The sequence below is a fragment of the Arachis duranensis genome, chromosome 3, assembly GCF_000817695.3.
Source record: "Arachis duranensis cultivar V14167 chromosome 3, aradu.V14167.gnm2.J7QH, whole genome shotgun sequence".
Lineage (NCBI taxonomy): Eukaryota > Viridiplantae > Streptophyta > Magnoliopsida > Fabales > Fabaceae > Arachis > Arachis duranensis.
In genome coordinates, this window is record NC_029774.3 from 20,676,637 (window position 1) to 20,693,313 (window position 16,677).

At 33.7% G+C, this 16,677-nt stretch overlaps 2 protein-coding genes across 7 annotated transcripts; both read right to left on the reverse strand.

Moving 5' to 3' along the window:
- Positions 1-4,896: 4,896 nt before the first annotated feature.
- Positions 4,897-9,245, reverse strand: LOC107477892 (uncharacterized). 6 transcript variants are annotated; one of them, XM_052258650.1, is made up of 10 exons: positions 9,231-9,245; positions 8,459-8,561; positions 7,570-7,664; positions 7,343-7,411; positions 7,129-7,244; positions 6,645-6,699; positions 6,388-6,508; positions 6,107-6,154; positions 5,927-6,021; positions 4,897-5,616 (listed from the first exon to the last, which is right to left on the reverse strand). In XM_052258650.1, exons 3-10 carry the CDS (start codon positions 7,654-7,656, stop codon positions 5,515-5,517), a joined length of 693 nt encoding a protein of 230 aa, XP_052114610.1. In that variant the 5' UTR covers positions 7,657-7,664; positions 8,459-8,561; positions 9,231-9,245; the 3' UTR covers positions 4,897-5,514. The 6 variants fall into 6 exon arrangements, with proteins under 6 accessions (XP_052114610.1, XP_052114608.1, XP_015953468.1 ...); XM_052258648.1 differs by lacking the exon at positions 9,231-9,245 and adding an exon at positions 9,137-9,190; XM_016097982.3 differs by lacking the exon at positions 9,231-9,245 and adding an exon at positions 9,058-9,167.
- Positions 9,246-11,170: 1,925 nt separating this feature from the next.
- Positions 11,171-15,464, reverse strand: LOC107477973 ((R,S)-reticuline 7-O-methyltransferase). Its single transcript, XM_016098063.3, has 4 exons — positions 15,420-15,464; positions 12,657-13,134; positions 11,701-11,999; positions 11,171-11,626 (listed from the first exon to the last, which is right to left on the reverse strand). Exons 1-4 carry the CDS (start codon positions 15,426-15,428, stop codon positions 11,330-11,332), a joined length of 1,083 nt encoding a protein of 360 aa, XP_015953549.1. The 5' UTR covers positions 15,429-15,464; the 3' UTR covers positions 11,171-11,329.
- Positions 15,465-16,677: the final 1,213 nt, after the last annotated feature.

The window sequence follows — 16,677 nt, forward strand, 5'->3', positions numbered from 1 at the left end:
TTCTTAAATCTATTCTAACTTGAGCGTTGGAATATCTTTGTAAATACCACTTTCTGCTGTTTTAAAAATCTGATCACATCATTACCAAGATTGGCCTAACCCGTACCAGTGAAAATATGTACATTGGCACTGTCTGTAAGGACCTGCCAAGCCTTGGTTTTCAAACCATCACCATGAATCATACTTGCCAAATTTTCTCCGGCGCATGGGCCACGGAATGATGATCATCCCCCGAACCACGTGAGGGTAACCAGCATCATCCACGTCTAGCCAACCCCTTGCAGGCAGCAACCGCGAGAAAATGACCGCCGATCTGGTGAGGCCAGAGCAATCGACGACCTGAGAGAGAAAGCGATAAGAATAATTCAAGAACTCTACCAACGGGTACAGACCCTGGAAGGCCGGGTCACTTCCAAAGAGCGATACTAGCCGGAACAAACAAGCAAAGCGATCCCCAGGAGCGTATCACGACGAGAAGCAAGGAACAAAAGATCGCCTAACCGACATCACGGTGATGCCGAAATAGCAGCAGATCACGGGAATCCAAATGCCACCGTGATGACTATGAGAGAAAACATGAAAGAGATCCCAAACGAAGGAAGAACGATTACACAATAATGGGAGCCACCTCATTAACTAAGAAAGTTCTAAAGGCTAAAATACCAAAAGATTTCGACAAACCAACTGACATAAAGTACGATGGCACCAAGGATCCTCAGGAGCACCTAACGGCCTTTGAGATTAGGATGAACATAGAGGGAGCAGCCGACGGAGTTCGATGCAGGGCCTTTCTGGTAACACTAGCCGGTCCATCAATCAAGTGGTTCAACACCCTCTCGAATTGTTCCATATCTTTGCTTCGGCGACATCTCCAAGAAATTCATGGCACAATTTACCACAAAGATCACTAAGACGAAGCACCCGATCATCCTACTCGGAATCACACAGCAACCCGATGAACCCACAAGGAAATACCTGGATCGGCTCACTGATGAATGCTTGGAGGCCAACGGGTTAACAGATTCAGTGGCCAGCCTGTGCCTGACTAATGGGTTAATGAACGAGGATTTCCACAAACACGTCATAACCAAACTGGTATAGACTATGCATGAAATATAGAACATGGCTAAGGAATACATAAACGATGAAGAAGTGGGTCAAGTCGTGATAGCCAATAAACGGCCCCACGGAATAACCCGACACCTAGAGAAACCCCAAAGGAGCACACCACGCCCAATAGGCTGTCCAAAGTGGAAAAGTTTATAAACTACACCCCTCTTCCGGCCTCGATCACCGAGATCTACCACCTAATAGCAGAACGGGGCATCCTTCCCAAAGCCATACAATTGTAAGAGCGCACAGGCGGTAATAAAAGCCTATATTGCGACTATTATAGAGGATACAAGCACAAAAATCAGGACTATTTTGACCTCAAAGATGCTCTCGAATAAACCATCCGAGACAGCAAACTTCTCGAGTTTGCCAAAATTATTCAAGTGCCCAAGAAGGTCGAAAGGGAGAAGTCATCGGAGTGAGAAGGACAAAATCTCTGAATGGTGAAATCGGCACACTACGGAAGCCCAGAACCCGACCCGACCATAATATTAAATGTGATCATTGAAAAAGATGCATCCGAAAAATCCAAATCTGTATTAAAAAAGGATCTTTGAGTCTTGGCTGTGAAAGACGAAAAACGAGCCTCCTCTCTCCATCTGAGGATTGCCAAAATGGCACTTCAGTGGAAGCTGCCCCCTTTGTCATTTATTTCAGCCAGAGTCAGAATTGGGTTGGTTAAGCGAACATTGGTAGATACCGAAGCCGACTATAATATCCTCTTCAAAGGAGCCTTTGACAAGCTAGGATTCTGAAACAAAAACCTACAAAGTCACCGCAACAGAGTGACTGGACTCGAAGACAACTTCCTCAAGCCTGACGGTTCTATAGCGTTGCCAATCACCATTGGAACCAGAAGCCAGACGGAAAACATACTTTCCAAGTTCGTGGTTCTAAAGGACTCCACAGCCTATCATCCTGGGGAGGAAGACAATCAACGACCTCTCTGTCGCCATATTCACCAAGTTCCTAATAATGAAATTCTAAGCGGACGATGAAACCATAGGAACCATACATGGTGATTGAAAAGTCACAGCAGAGTGCAACAACGCAAGCCTATCCTTCTAAAAAAGTCCTGAAATGCAGCGGGAATCTTCCTAGCCAATCTGGATGACTGACAAGACAACCAACCCCGACTAGAACCAGAGGGAGATATAGAAAAGATACAGATGGGAAAACTACAAACGAGTTCACCTTCATCAATAAAAACCTCCTTTTCAACCTAAAAGGGGAACTTGCAAAACTCTTGAAAGAAAATAGAGATCTCTTCGTCTTCACTCTTGCCGACATGTCGGGAATAGACCTTGAGTTGATGTCTTACGGGATAGCCATAGATCCCAAGGCCAAGCCGATAGCCCAAAGAAGAAGGAAGATGTCCTCCGACCAGGCGAGCAAAGTTAAAAAACAAGTAAAAAGCCTACTTGAAGCCGGCTTCATCCAAGAACTACCTTACACGACCTAGCTGGCAAACGTTGTATTGGTAAAGAAAGCGAATGACAAATGATGAATATGCGTCAACTACACAAACTTGAACAAAGCCTGTCCAAAAGATGTCTTCCCCATGCCAAACATCGACGGGTTGGTGGACGTCACCACAGGACACCAATACCTCAGTTTCATGGATGCATACTCGAAATACAACCAAATACCCATGCATGAGCTAGACGAAGAAAAAACGGCGTTCCTTACCCCCGAAGGCACATACTACTGCACTGTCATGCCGTTCAAACACTGGTGTCACCTACCAAAGACTCGTCACGAAGATCTTCAAAGATTTCACCAGAATGAAACTGGAGGTTTATATTGAAAACATGCTTGCCAAAACAGAAACAGGCAAAGAACTTATCAATGATCTCAAACTCATATTGGGCACTCTAAAAAAGCACCGGATGTTCCTCATATTTGGAATGAAGACCAGGAAATTACTGGACTTCATGATCACGCAACAGGGAGTGGAGGCAAACCCATAAAAATGCAAGGCTATCCTCGAGATGAGCAGCCCTGCAAATCTCAAGGATGTACAAAGGCTGATGGGACGACTAGCTGCCCTCTCACGCTTCCTCAGAGCCTTGAATCAGAAGTTCCAGTAGGTAGCGAAACGGCGCTTCCCCTTTAAAGTCAACTAGAAAGGATGGTGTCACCGGGCAGAAAACCTTAAAATATTTCTCTTTAAAACCATGGAAGGTTCGAACATCCCGAAAACCCGACGATACGACTGAGCCTGGAATGATATATAACCCTTCTTGTGTTTCTCCTTTTTAATCAGGATAGTGCACAAGAAAAAATACAAAAAAATTTCTCTCGAGCAGGAAGCTCCAAAAATTTACAAATCAACTTATAAGTCCACACGGCCGCCCAACTGTTTGGATACAGTTAAGACGGTGCCACCGAACATCGGTTCAGAAGGGCCTAGACGAAGACAAAGAAAGGGAGCCGTAGCCCCAGCTTCGTGAACATAGGCTCGTAAACCCACATCCAGTCGATAACCCATAGAAAATCAGGATTGATATAGGAAACTCTTTTGTCCTCCCCGGAGAGTGCCAACTCGTCCTGACGCTCGCATCACCTCTTCCGCACACCGCATCCTTATCACGAAACTTTCTAAGATCCTCCTCCGTGAGCTGGGAAGGCGTACCCAGCACATCAGAGGTTATCCAATAATAATCGTTAGGAACACCTCCGTCTGAGTAAACGGAAACCCTAGCACGCTCCGATGTCTGCCAAAATATACCTATAATTAAAGGGGACACCACTGTCAGCCTACTCTCCAGAAAAGAAAGAACACAAATTTTACACTAAAATCTACCGAATGTCTAAAAAAAATATTAACGATGGTACCTCTTATTTTTTCTACCGCTACGACACAAAAAATACCCAAAAAGGGAAAAAATAGAAGTGATACAATGCACAAAATACTAAAACAAATAAAGGCACCAAATTGTATTTAGAGAACGAAAGAAATCAGCAAAAAAGTACGAACATAGAAGAATGCAGCCCCATCTGCCACCCAGAAATGCTGCAAAGAGTGTTTTTCAAACAAAGGAAAGTGACAGGCAATAGAAAAATGAAGAAAACTAAGAGAAGCAGTTACAAGTGAAGGAAAATAGACACCCAACGTTTCAAGTAAGAATCCGGAGGGACGAGGTGTAGAAATGGAATTTCAAAACCTCTCTACTTCCATTAAGTATTATTATAGCACTTCAAAAGATGTAACGAAATCCCACCGCCAAAAAATGCAACGGTTGATATGGGAACCACCCCGCACTCTGCCCTCGAACTCCCGAAATTCTGAACAATGGAGAAACGAACTCACTCATATTAGCGTCGAGACCCATCTAGCTTGCTCCCATACTCCGAGGGCAACTGTTGCGAGCTTAGGACCCGGGTCCCCAAAATGGCCAAACAAAGGCCCGATTCCCACGCCCAAATCCTCCCTACAGCCTAAACCGGCCAGAAAATCATAAATTCTTAACCAACATTTAAACTCAAATACCTTCCTTATTTTAGCTAATAAAATAAGATAACAAGACAAACTATATAAGGGAAGCTAAGTGGTCCCTTAGGTACGTTATACACTCCTAACCCCTACCTGTACCTCTTAAATCCATTCTAACTTGAGTGTCGAATTGTCTATGCAAGTACCACCCTTGACCCTCCGTCGTTCTGAAAGTCCGATCACGTCATCACCAAGACCGACAAATCCCTAATCCTACCGTCAACCCGTACCAGCGAAAATACGTACACTATTCAAACATCACTAGAAACAATTGTTGAAATAGCATATTGATCGCAATAATGATTATTATTTTGATTAACTTAATACATTAAAAGGTTCGCAAATTATGCTGTTCTATTCAAAATCCGAGTAACACTGGAATTGATGGTCACCAGACAACTTCTAAGACTAAGCTAAAACCAAAAACTAAACCTAATTTTAGCATATTATTTTCAATTCAATGTCTAAAACTTAATACATTTTCAAGCATGATTCAGTTCCCAGGAGAAAGAAAAGAAACTTCATCTACATAAATGTTCGGTATTTTGCATTTGATATATTCAATGACTGTTACATGATTGAATTGCGAATCGGAACGTACGAATTGGTTCGCGCTTCTTGCTTCTTGCTTCTTGCTTCTTGCTCCCTGTTGATTAATCAATTCCATATGCATTTTGCATCTCAAGAATGCATGTCATTAGCCACTCATTTGATTCACTTAATGTCAGATAAAGAGAACTTCATAAGTGACTAACACAAGTTCATTAAAAAGTGGAATACTAAAACCCCCTGAAGTACATTGTAAGTGAAATTGTATATGCAATACCTACAAAATTGTTTCATCATTTGTGGAATTTGTTGCTCATATGGACAAGGGAAGAAGAAGAGAAAGAAGAGTGGAAAGCCTATTGATACAAGAGGTTGTAAGCAGGTAAATCTTGTATTCTATGGATGTCTTCTAAGGATAGCTCTCTCTCCAACTGCAGCCGCGTCGCTCGTAGAACCTCCTGAAGCCATGGAAATCAACAGCAATCAAGAAATTAGTATGTCTTTCAGTTTTCATATAGAAAGGAATGGCTTCATTGGATTGTTCAAGTGGTTTGGTGCATGTTTCCATGACAATCTTGGTTCCTACGGTATCATTAGGTTACTATCACGAGACTCTTTTTTGTCTCAAGATAGGAACCATACACAACCTAATAATATATCCTAACATCATCTTCAGAAGTCATAGTTGTGTAGCGTGTTCTCCAAGGTAACTAATTTCCCCCCCTTTTTTGGTGATGCAGAAAGAATATAGAAAGAAAGAAAGAATACATTGAAGTCCATGTACTCTGCACACATAGCAAGCCACTGCGCATCCATCATCTCGAACGCTACACAAAATAGAACATCGAATGCTTCTTCATCTTCTGCAGAACCAGGCAGTGAAACTTTTAGTTCAATCAGTTGAAGGAGTAATAAGAAATAAAAAAATTCAGTTGACACCACTCTTACCTCCTAATAACCTCACAAAATTAATGCCCGGAAGACATCTAGGCTTCTCTGTCAAAAATAATATCAGTTAAGTTATTACAAAATGTAGCTTGCATTTCTTAGTTTTGACAAAGGAAAAATTTTCCAAATGACAAAATATAAAAGTAAAATGCATTGATGTAAGATAACTCATGGTCTTTAAGTCTTCCATAATTTTAAGTCTGTTGAATCTTGAGGGTGAAGCTGGTCAAATAAAATCAATAAATACTAAAAGTGAGTGCAATGAGAAATGGTTATCAAACCTGAGTGTAAATCCAGCATCTGTATCAACATATATGATATGTTAATGCCAGCAACGGCAAACGGATACTCCCATGTCGCTCGCTTTCCTCCTTTCTTTGTCATCAACCTGTTAAAAGATGTCTTCATTTGAATTTCCATAAAAATTAGTAATAACTCTTGTTTTTCTCCCAAGACATATATCAGGAAGATTATAATAAGCACATAAAAGAAGATCAAGTTCTTCCATATGTGCACAATGAAAAGAAGGAATGCATACCGGATAAGTCCTCACAAAATAGAGTAGGTTTTCGAGCGAAATGAAGCCGCATCCCCTGAGGAAAAGCATGATATCAGAAAAGAAAAAAAAAAAGTTGCCTGAAAATTTTGAGGTGATGGGAAGCTGAAGTACATTGAACCTCTTTTGAAGCCTAATGAACAAGTGATTTTTCATATTATTGTATCAACTAATCAGAAAATTGATGAGCTTCACCAAATAAGTTATTTAATAAATCTGTATACTAAACTAATTGCATGACACAGATCTCCACCGAGAAAAGGCCAGGATCAAATTTATTCTTGTTATGCTACAAGAGTTAATATTTGATTTTATTTACAACTTTGTCTGAAATGAATTGGTTAAGACAAATACTGTCATCATCCACTAACCGAACGCAGCCTTTCGACCTATGTACTCAGCAAGTTGTTGCAAATGGACGAAACGAAAATGTCCCGTGATCTTATTTGAACATAACTGTTGTTACCTAAAGTCTGTTGATGGATTAGGACCTTGCCATCCCATTTCTTTCCATTGATCAGATATCAAGCCTTTCAGAGAGACATTTGGAAAGGCACAATGCCACAATGAACACAATGCTTCCTGTTGAGAGTTTATGACATTGTTAGTCAAGTGTGGCTTGAAGATATAATTGAAATCATTCTGAAATTACAGAGAGCATGATAAACAAAGAAATATACTTGATGATCCGGTCGAGCCTCATCGAATGGAACATTCACCCGTTCTTGAAGTCTTTGAAGTCTTTGCTCCTGAATATGACTATGAAACGTTCACTAAAAGAGAAATAACAATAGGAAACATACTAGGAAATATATGTGCTGATTTAAATTAAAAAAGTTTTCTGCCGCATTAAAAGTGAAATAGTTGCACTAGTTAAACAAATCACCATCTTTGGTTCTTCCTTTACCTGGATTGGTGTCAAAAGATAGTCAGCATTTCTTCGAGTGTTACTGCGGTTAAAGAGTGCTCCTATCCATGATCTTGATCCAACCATAGCATTAGCTTCATGCAACAAATTATATGAGGGATAAGCTATAGAAGAAAAAAACTTGAAAGATAAAACAGATACATAAAGAGAAACACCAAGTAGATTTCAGAACTACGTGTTCTTCTAGTTCATTCTTGAAAATTGCTTTTCCTAAAACACAGATTATATTGCAAAGGTGCATTCCATTGAAATGAATTTTCAGATGAAGCAAAGAAGCTCCTTTGTCTCCATTTGACAAAAAGCAAAAGCTCCATAACATAGCTACTGCCTACTGTTCAAACAATTACACAAGCTCAAAATATGAAAATGGGCTAAAAAAAAGGATCAAAACTTCATCCTAATTGACAAAATCAACAAAGGAAAATAGGCAATATAGCCATACTTAGAGTATATAAATTGCACATGAAATCCAGTTAGATAAAATTTACCCTCCAATGAAACATAAAAAGGAAATTATCATCATGAATGCAAGAGAATCAAATGATTTGAGCTTTTTTTTATTGGTTTCTCATGGTATCTCCCAGTCCAACAGGTCAAAAACTAATGTGTCACGAAATTGAGTTCCATTTTAAGAGTTTGCCGCCGGACAAAGGATTGTTAATGCATAAGGCTGGATTCGAAGCCCCCAACACTTATTTAAGTGAACTAACCACTCGATCAACTCAAGTTGATTAAATTATTTGAGTATTTGAATGGCACAATTTGCATAATGTGCAGAAATCTTGCATATTGTGATCAAGATAATAATAAAACTCTAAACAAACAAAAGATGATGATGGATGAAGGTAGAAGAGGGTGGGTTACTCACAAAAACATTGAGCAAACTGAGATACTAAGTGAGTGGAATTATGTGACCATTCCAACTCTTCATCTTTCTTTCTATGTCTCCAATAAATCTCATCTTCATCAACCTGCATTTCAATTCATAAGCCATGTGTTAACCCAAAAAGAAAAAACAAAAAAATTGGATTACACTTGCATAAGGAGAATATGAAAAACTCATCAATCCACAACATATGAAAGCAATTTACTTTCTCAAAATGGTTACAGAAACTGGTAAAAATGATGCAGTTTCTGAATACTATATATAGAAACTCCTACATTATCAAAATCAGTGATATATGAGGGGAAAAAAAGAAGAGGAGAATATTTGATTTACTTTGTGAAGAGAGGAGCAAGAAGGAAAACATCGTTTCCTCTTTCTCAATCTCATGAGGATGCAATCACACTCAAAAACCTTTCATCCCTTTTTTAAAGCTTAACAGAAACCAAAAGTCACAACAACAAAAGACAATTATTTTTTTTTTTCTATATTAAAAAAAAGACAGATCAATTTTTGAAAGAAAAGGGTCCCCAATGAATTATGATTGCAACCAAGCCATGCTAACCTTGTAAATTCAAACCTACCAATCATAAAAATTCTGTTTGTCCACTCATTTTTTTTTTCACTTAAGCAATTACTAGGGAGAGAGAGAGAAATAATAACCAGAAGTTTAATTAACATGAGACATAATAACACAAGTTGACATTGAAGGAAACACATAACAAAATAATCAAAAGGGGATTCTGCCTTTGCTTAACTTTAAGGAGTAAAAATGAAGTTAGTGATGGAAAAGTAGATTTGAAAAAAGCTGGTTCAGAAGTGGAGGTGGGTGGTGTCCGTGCTCTGCATAGCATATACCTTTAAGCTTTCTTTCTCTTTTTTTTTTTTTAAATTTTTTTTAATTTTTTATTTCTAGCCCACCAACTTTACATACAAGACAAATATTTATATACTTTTGTCATAACAAACGCTTTGAAATTCAATAAGAGGACAAGTGAAAAAGCATACCAAGGGAATTTCTTGTATATATGTTATTGTATCGTTGCGTAGACATTATCTTATTACATTGATTTTAGACACCTTCATAATAATAAAGTAAATTTCACTCATTTCATCAAAATATACTGCTATTGTACGTGTATATTAAAATCAGTCACTAAAATCAGCCACTAGTATAAAATATATGTTAGAATATAAATATATATTAAAAATAAATTAAATCATACATATATTTATATACAAATATATTAATGACCGATTTTAATGTATAAATAGTATTTTTACAAAATATATCATAGATTATACAATTATTCATGATAAAAAAAATATATTTCACTATTTATTAAAAAGAATTACATTTTAAACTTTGGTTTACATTAAAAATTTTGTCCAATCAATGGAACACGTTTAAATTATCAAAATATTACGTGTGTATAAAAAATTAACTACAAAATTAGTGACGGTATATTTTATATATAAACATATATTATTTAATTTATTTTTAATTTATATTTTATTTTTTAATATGTATTATTCGAATAACTAATTTGATGACTGTTTTTTATATAGCTGATATAGTTGTTAAGTTATTTATAAATGTCACATTTATTTCCTTTTTGAATCTGCCTTAGAAAAAAATATTGTATTTTTGTGTTTAAATGACAATTATTTGTTCATCTCGTCGTTCTTATTATATACATATACATAATCATCTGAGTTTTAAATAACTTACTGACTAGCCCACCTTGGATCATTTCAGTTATTTATGTGATCCACTGTTTTATTTTGTATATATCCAAAATTAAGGTGGTGAAAATTTACGCAAGAATATTTGTTGAGGGAAAAAGAAAGGCTATAGTGGAAGATGTATAAATGCATAGATAGAATAATATAAGATAGATAGATAGATAGATAGATACAACAAATACCTGCTATGTTATGATATAAGATATGATATGACATGTCAGTGTTGTTGGTGGTATCAATGTCTGGAATAGACCCACTATGATGGTAGAGGGGAGTGGTGGTGGGGCCAGAAAGAAGAACAACAAGAGATGGAAAAATGGCATTTTGTTGAAGGCTGAGTTTTGCATTGAGGAAGAGAAGAGGGCAAAGTGTTGTGTGATGGGTTTGCTTTGTTTATTTTTTATTTTCTTTTTTCTTTTTCCTTTTTCTGGATTATTTTTTTTTTGTGGCTTTGGAAGCCATACATTTTCCTCATTGCTAGGCTATATCGTAGCTATCGCTGCTGGTTTAAGGTAATTTGGTTTCTCGTGTCATTATTTTTGTTTGCATGGTAGGAAAGTAATTACATATACTAAAGAACCATGCATAAAAAGTTAGTTATTATTTAAAAATACAAGATAAAATATATTATTAAAATATTAGACTAAAAAATTTAAATTAATAATTAAGTGATAGTCTAAAATAATAAAACATGATAATTTCTAATATTTTTCTTTCAAATAATTTTGTATAACTAAATGGTAAAGATCGTGTTTTACATCATTTTTTATTTCGAAAAATTAAACCTCTTAATGGATTATTGAAAGATAATATTGTGATCAAATTGATAATTTTTTAATTAAATAATGTTATAATGACTTAAGCCAATAAATTATAAATTAAATGACATATTCTCTTCATATTCACCTAGAAGTCATAAATTCAAATTTCACTTCTATCTTTCAAAAAAAATATATTATAATGACTTATTATGTCACGTGTATATAAATTATCTAACAGATGTAAAGACTAATTATTAAAAATCATATTATAAAAACACAAAATTAACCATACTTCGATAACACAAACAAGAATGAAATGGTGAGAAACATAAGCATGTTTTTGTTGAGATCAGACTGGGAATGCCTCAATGATTGATGGAAGAGCATTGATGTTGATGATGTTGTAGCGAGGGAAGCCTGTTTCCTTAAAGAGGCAGTTCCAATTTTCTTGGGTCCTTTCTTTGCCGCCACTGTTGTGTGCAAGAAGCATCATGTCGAAGGCAAACCCAGTGTCATCAAACACACCATTTCCTTCTGGTTTAAGAACATGATCCACAATTATCACCTTCCCACTCTCTCCTATTGCCTTCTTGCAGTTCTTCAAAATCTTTATGCAGTGCTCGTCGCTCCAATCATGTAAAATCCACTGTTGAAAAACATACATTATTGATCAAATGTCTTTTACACTTTGAAAACTATAAACTAAGTTGGGTTTGATACCTTCATGTAAATAGCATCTGCTTGAGGAATGGAAGCAAACATGTCTCCACCAACATGGGTGACACCATCATACATGGGTGCCGTTGCAACAACATGAGGCAAATCAAAGTTAATACCTTTGATGTGTGGGAATGCCTTCACAATCTCAGAGAGTGACCCTCCAATTCCACCTCCAACATCAACCAAAGACTTAATCTCTTTGAACCCATCTTTGTAGCCTGATATCACAGCCTTTGACACAACCCTTGCAGTGCAAACCATACCCTCATTGAACAACCTGTTATATTCAGGGTCCAAACCTACGTTTCACACCTAAAAACATTAGAAACATTTCTACTACATAGGAACTTGATTACAAATTTTTATATACTTGATAACAATTTTAAATGTTAAAACTTATTGAAGGATTTCAAAAGTAATTCAAACATAGAAAAAATTAGTAAAATATTTAAGAAATTCGAAATAGTAAAACATTATTTAATGTCAAATACAAGCCCATACTATATCTCTTTTATATCTTTGGATTCTTAAAATAAGAATAAATGTTTTATATCTTTTTATAATTTTTTTATGAATATATATTTGAAAACTTTTACAAAATTAAGAAAAATTCTAATAATCAAATTTTGTTTTGGTTTTTGCATGCACCTTTTAAATATTTTTACAAAAATTTATATAAATATACAAAACGTTTATCAAATACAAAATTTGTTTGCTATTTATAAAAGAAAAATATATCATTTAATTATTTTTATTATAGTTTTGAATTTTTCATAATTTATTTGTTTGTATTTTCAAATTTATTTTTGTAAATAATATGAATGTTTAAATACAATTTTAATATTTTATCATCGAAAACTACGTATACTTATTGTACCCTAAAAAAAAAAAATCGACAAATCCAAATATTGAGAAAGAGAGGTGAATTGATTTTGCAGAAGATTAGAGTTTGAAACCTGTCATAACAAATTGTTCATGGCCATGGCACTTGAAAAACGCAGTTCCATTTTGCATTCCTTCCCTGATACACTGACTAATGTAGTGAGCAGGGTTCAAGTGAATGGGATGATTCTCAAGCAGCAACATCGGCGCCAATGTCATCTTTGCGTCGCGTAGGATCCACTTGGAGGCGCGTGTGGCTCCGTACACCGTGTCTCCGTTTTCCGAGTGCTGAGCACTGAAGATCTTTCTTCTTACAAGAACCCTCATTATTCTTTCGAGCATGGAGATCTCAGGCGAAGCCGCGTCTTCAATTTCTTCGCCGATCTTCCACAACGGCAGTGACTCGCCGTGCCGCTCGATTATGTCGGCGATGCCGAGCTCTACGGCGCATTTTAGCGCCATGGAGTCTGTGAAGCTGGTCATGAACTTCCAGATTTCAGCTTGACCAAGCAATGATTCCATCTCCTCCTTGTCTTCCATGTTTACACCTTGCTGATCATCACTCAAATAATTTGCTAAGTAATACACAAATTTGAAGATATTATTTCGAAGATATTGATGTTAGACATCAATTTTTTTTTTTTTGAAAATTTAGTTGGGAATGAAACAACTTATGGATAAATTTTGTATATTAATTATTGGGTTAACTACCAAAAATGTTTCGGAATTATTTAAAAAGGCCGATAAAAATGCATTTGAATTTTATTGTCGACAAAAATGCCTTTAAATAATTTAAAAATGCATCAAAAATATCCAACTATAAATATGTATTTTTAAAAATACTTTAAAGATTGAATTTTCATGCAATTTTTTGCAAGAACGATTAAAAAAATGCGATATTATTATTCTTAAAATTTGATAATTTTTTGCTGATTATATATTTTTTTTGTGATTTTTTAAAAGTATTATTGGTTGTTAACAAAAAAATTATAGACTTAACAAAAAATCACCAAATTTTAAGGATAATAATATCTCATTTTTATAATCATGCTTGCAAAAAATTGCATCAAAATTCAATCTCTAATATATTTTTTGAGAAATACATATTTAATGTTAAATAATCTTGCAAAAAAGCTAACATTAAATATGTATTTCTTAAAAAATACAATAGAGATTGAATTTTGATGAGATTTTTTGTAAAAATAATTAAAATAATGAGATATTATTATTCTTAAAATTTGATGTTTTTTTGTAAAGTATATATTTTTTGTGATTTTTTAAAAATATTATCAGTTGTTAACAAAAAAATTTTAAAACAAATATATACTTAACGAAAAATCACCAAATTTTAAGGATAATAATATCTCAATTTTATTATTAAGCTTGCAAAAAATTACATCAAAATTCAATTTTTAAGACATTTTTTAAAAATATATATTTACTGTTGGATATTTTTGTTGTGTTTTTAAATTATTTAAAAACATTTTTATCGATAATAAAATTCAAGTACATTTTTGTCAACGTTTAAATAATTCGATAACATTTTTTGTGGTTAACCCATTAATTATCTTACATATTGAAGTTCATTAACGAAAATTTTAATTTTATTTTTTTAATAGAATTACACTTTTTTAATTGCGACTTTGTTTTTAGATTTTAAGAACGCAAAATATTTGTGCATTCGATTATCCTTTTAATAGAATTATAATTTTTTTTTCTACAAGAGTAATATTAGTAAATTGCGTATCTTGACCTAAAATTCGAACTTAAAATACTTACGGGGTAAAATGAAGTATTTAGCTTTTAAGCGTCATTTTTACGGATGATCATGTATTTAAAGAAAAAGACAAAAATATCTCTTCAAGAAAAATATTTTAGTTTTAACAATTTATCGTTATAATGTAGTAGTTCATTATTTATGTTCCAATAATACTAAAAAGAGTAAAATATATTTTTTGTCTTTAGAATTTGATAAAAGTTTTAAAAATATCTTTAAATTTTATTTTGTTTCAATTTTGTCTCAAAAGTTTTTGATTTGCATCAAATATATTTCTAACGGTTAATTTTTTAAAAAATTTAAGACCAATTCAACAACAATTTTATAAGAACAACCCTCAACACAAGTAAATCAAACATAATTTTTATGCATTATTGTTAGATTGGTTTTAAAATTTTTAAAAATTTAGTCGTTAAGGGTATATTATTTAATGCATATCGAAAATTTTTGAAACAAAATTAAAACAAAATAAAATTTATGAGTATTTTTAAAACTTTTGTCAAACTTAAGGGACAAAAATATACTTTACTCTACAAAAAATATCTAAAGTTATTTTATATTACATAATATTATTTATAATTTTATACATATAATATCTATAATTATATATTTATTACATTTAAAATTATATAATTATTTTTAACAATTATTAATAAATATTAAATAAAATAAATTTAGATTATTTGAATTAATTTTTTATTATTTTTTATTTATGCTCTATTAATACTCATTAATATATAACTAATATTTGTAAATTTTAATTAGCTTCAAAGAGAACGATAATTAATGCACCAATAATATATAATGATGCATGAACATGAAATTGTGCAATGAGCGATACAAAGTCACATGAATGATAAATTAATTTGGGCATATGTTTATAATCCTTGTTAGAGTTCATAGCTGGGACTTACATATAGCAATGGTATATACGCTTCGACGATAATAATCGAATGCGAAAACAAGAAAAGAAGAAAATGTATTATGTATGCGGCGTGTGTCTCCAATAATATGCAGCAATGAGAAATTATACATGTATATTGTGAGCTTAAGGACTCACCTGCATCATTTTATTTTGTCTTTTTTTCTTCCTGCAAATTGAGTATAACAACTTCTCGCTGTACCTTTTTATAGAGTAAACATAATTAATATATTAACAGTCTCGTTATATATTCAAATATTTTTGACAATTAAGTCTAATTACGTTAATTTAAATTTAACAAAATTTATTCACACAATATGCATGTAAAATTTTGTCCTTTTTTTCTTCGTATGTATTTTTTTATAGGCCATATTTTCCTTCTTCTGTTAATGTTGTTGTTGCTATATTTTATTTGTTTCATCCTCATTTTTATGATTTGATATTGTTTTTTTTTATTTTTTTATTTTTTTGTTTATTTTTTTAAGAGAATAAAATAAGAAGAATTATGAAAAAATAAAATAAAAAAATAAAAAAAGAAGAAGAAGCAGAAGAAGATGTGAAAGAAGAAGAAGAAGAATTTTGAATTATACAGAATTTATGAGAACAAAAAAACCAAAATTTCTTAACAATAATAGATAAATTTCTAAATTTTGACATCGAAATTTTGCTACAAAAACACAAAAATGTCTTTTTTACTGTTGTATTTTTTTCTTTCTGTTTATTCTTCTTTCTTTCTTTTTTTTTCTTTTTCTGTTGCTCTTATTTCTTCTTTTAAAAGCATTACTTCTCATATTACACTACAAAGAAAAATGCTGCGGTCAGATTTATCGGTGGATTTAGCAATATATTCATTGAGTAAAAAAAATTATCGACGGATTTGGATTTTTGACGATAAATTCACTGGTAATAAATGAAGGTAAAAAAATTAATTGGCGTGATCATTACCGTAAGATTTAGAGAGGAAAAATCCAACAGTAAGGTAATTAAATGAAATACACCGTTTTGATCACAGATTATGCATTGCCGACAGATTTTTCCAACGATAAATTTGCCAATAAAATTGACTCTAAAGTTAAATTTGTGAACTCTTTCATTTCTGCAACATCATTAACCTCACTTCTCTCCCCTTTCTCTTTCTCTCTTGCCGTCAGCCTCCATCGCCACCATTTGCTGCCGGTTAACTGCTTTTCACGACTCCATCTGTCATCGCCGTTGAAGAGCGTTCACCTGGAACTTGTTTCTGTTATAAAAGAACTTGTTTCTCTTCTGCGAATTGCTGCTTCTGTTGTTCGCCGCCGTCGCCGCTTACCTCTCAACTGTAAGTAATTAATTACAAGTAAAGGGTTAATATTCGATAAATTTGTCTAATTTTTTTTATATAAAAAAGTTGATTAAA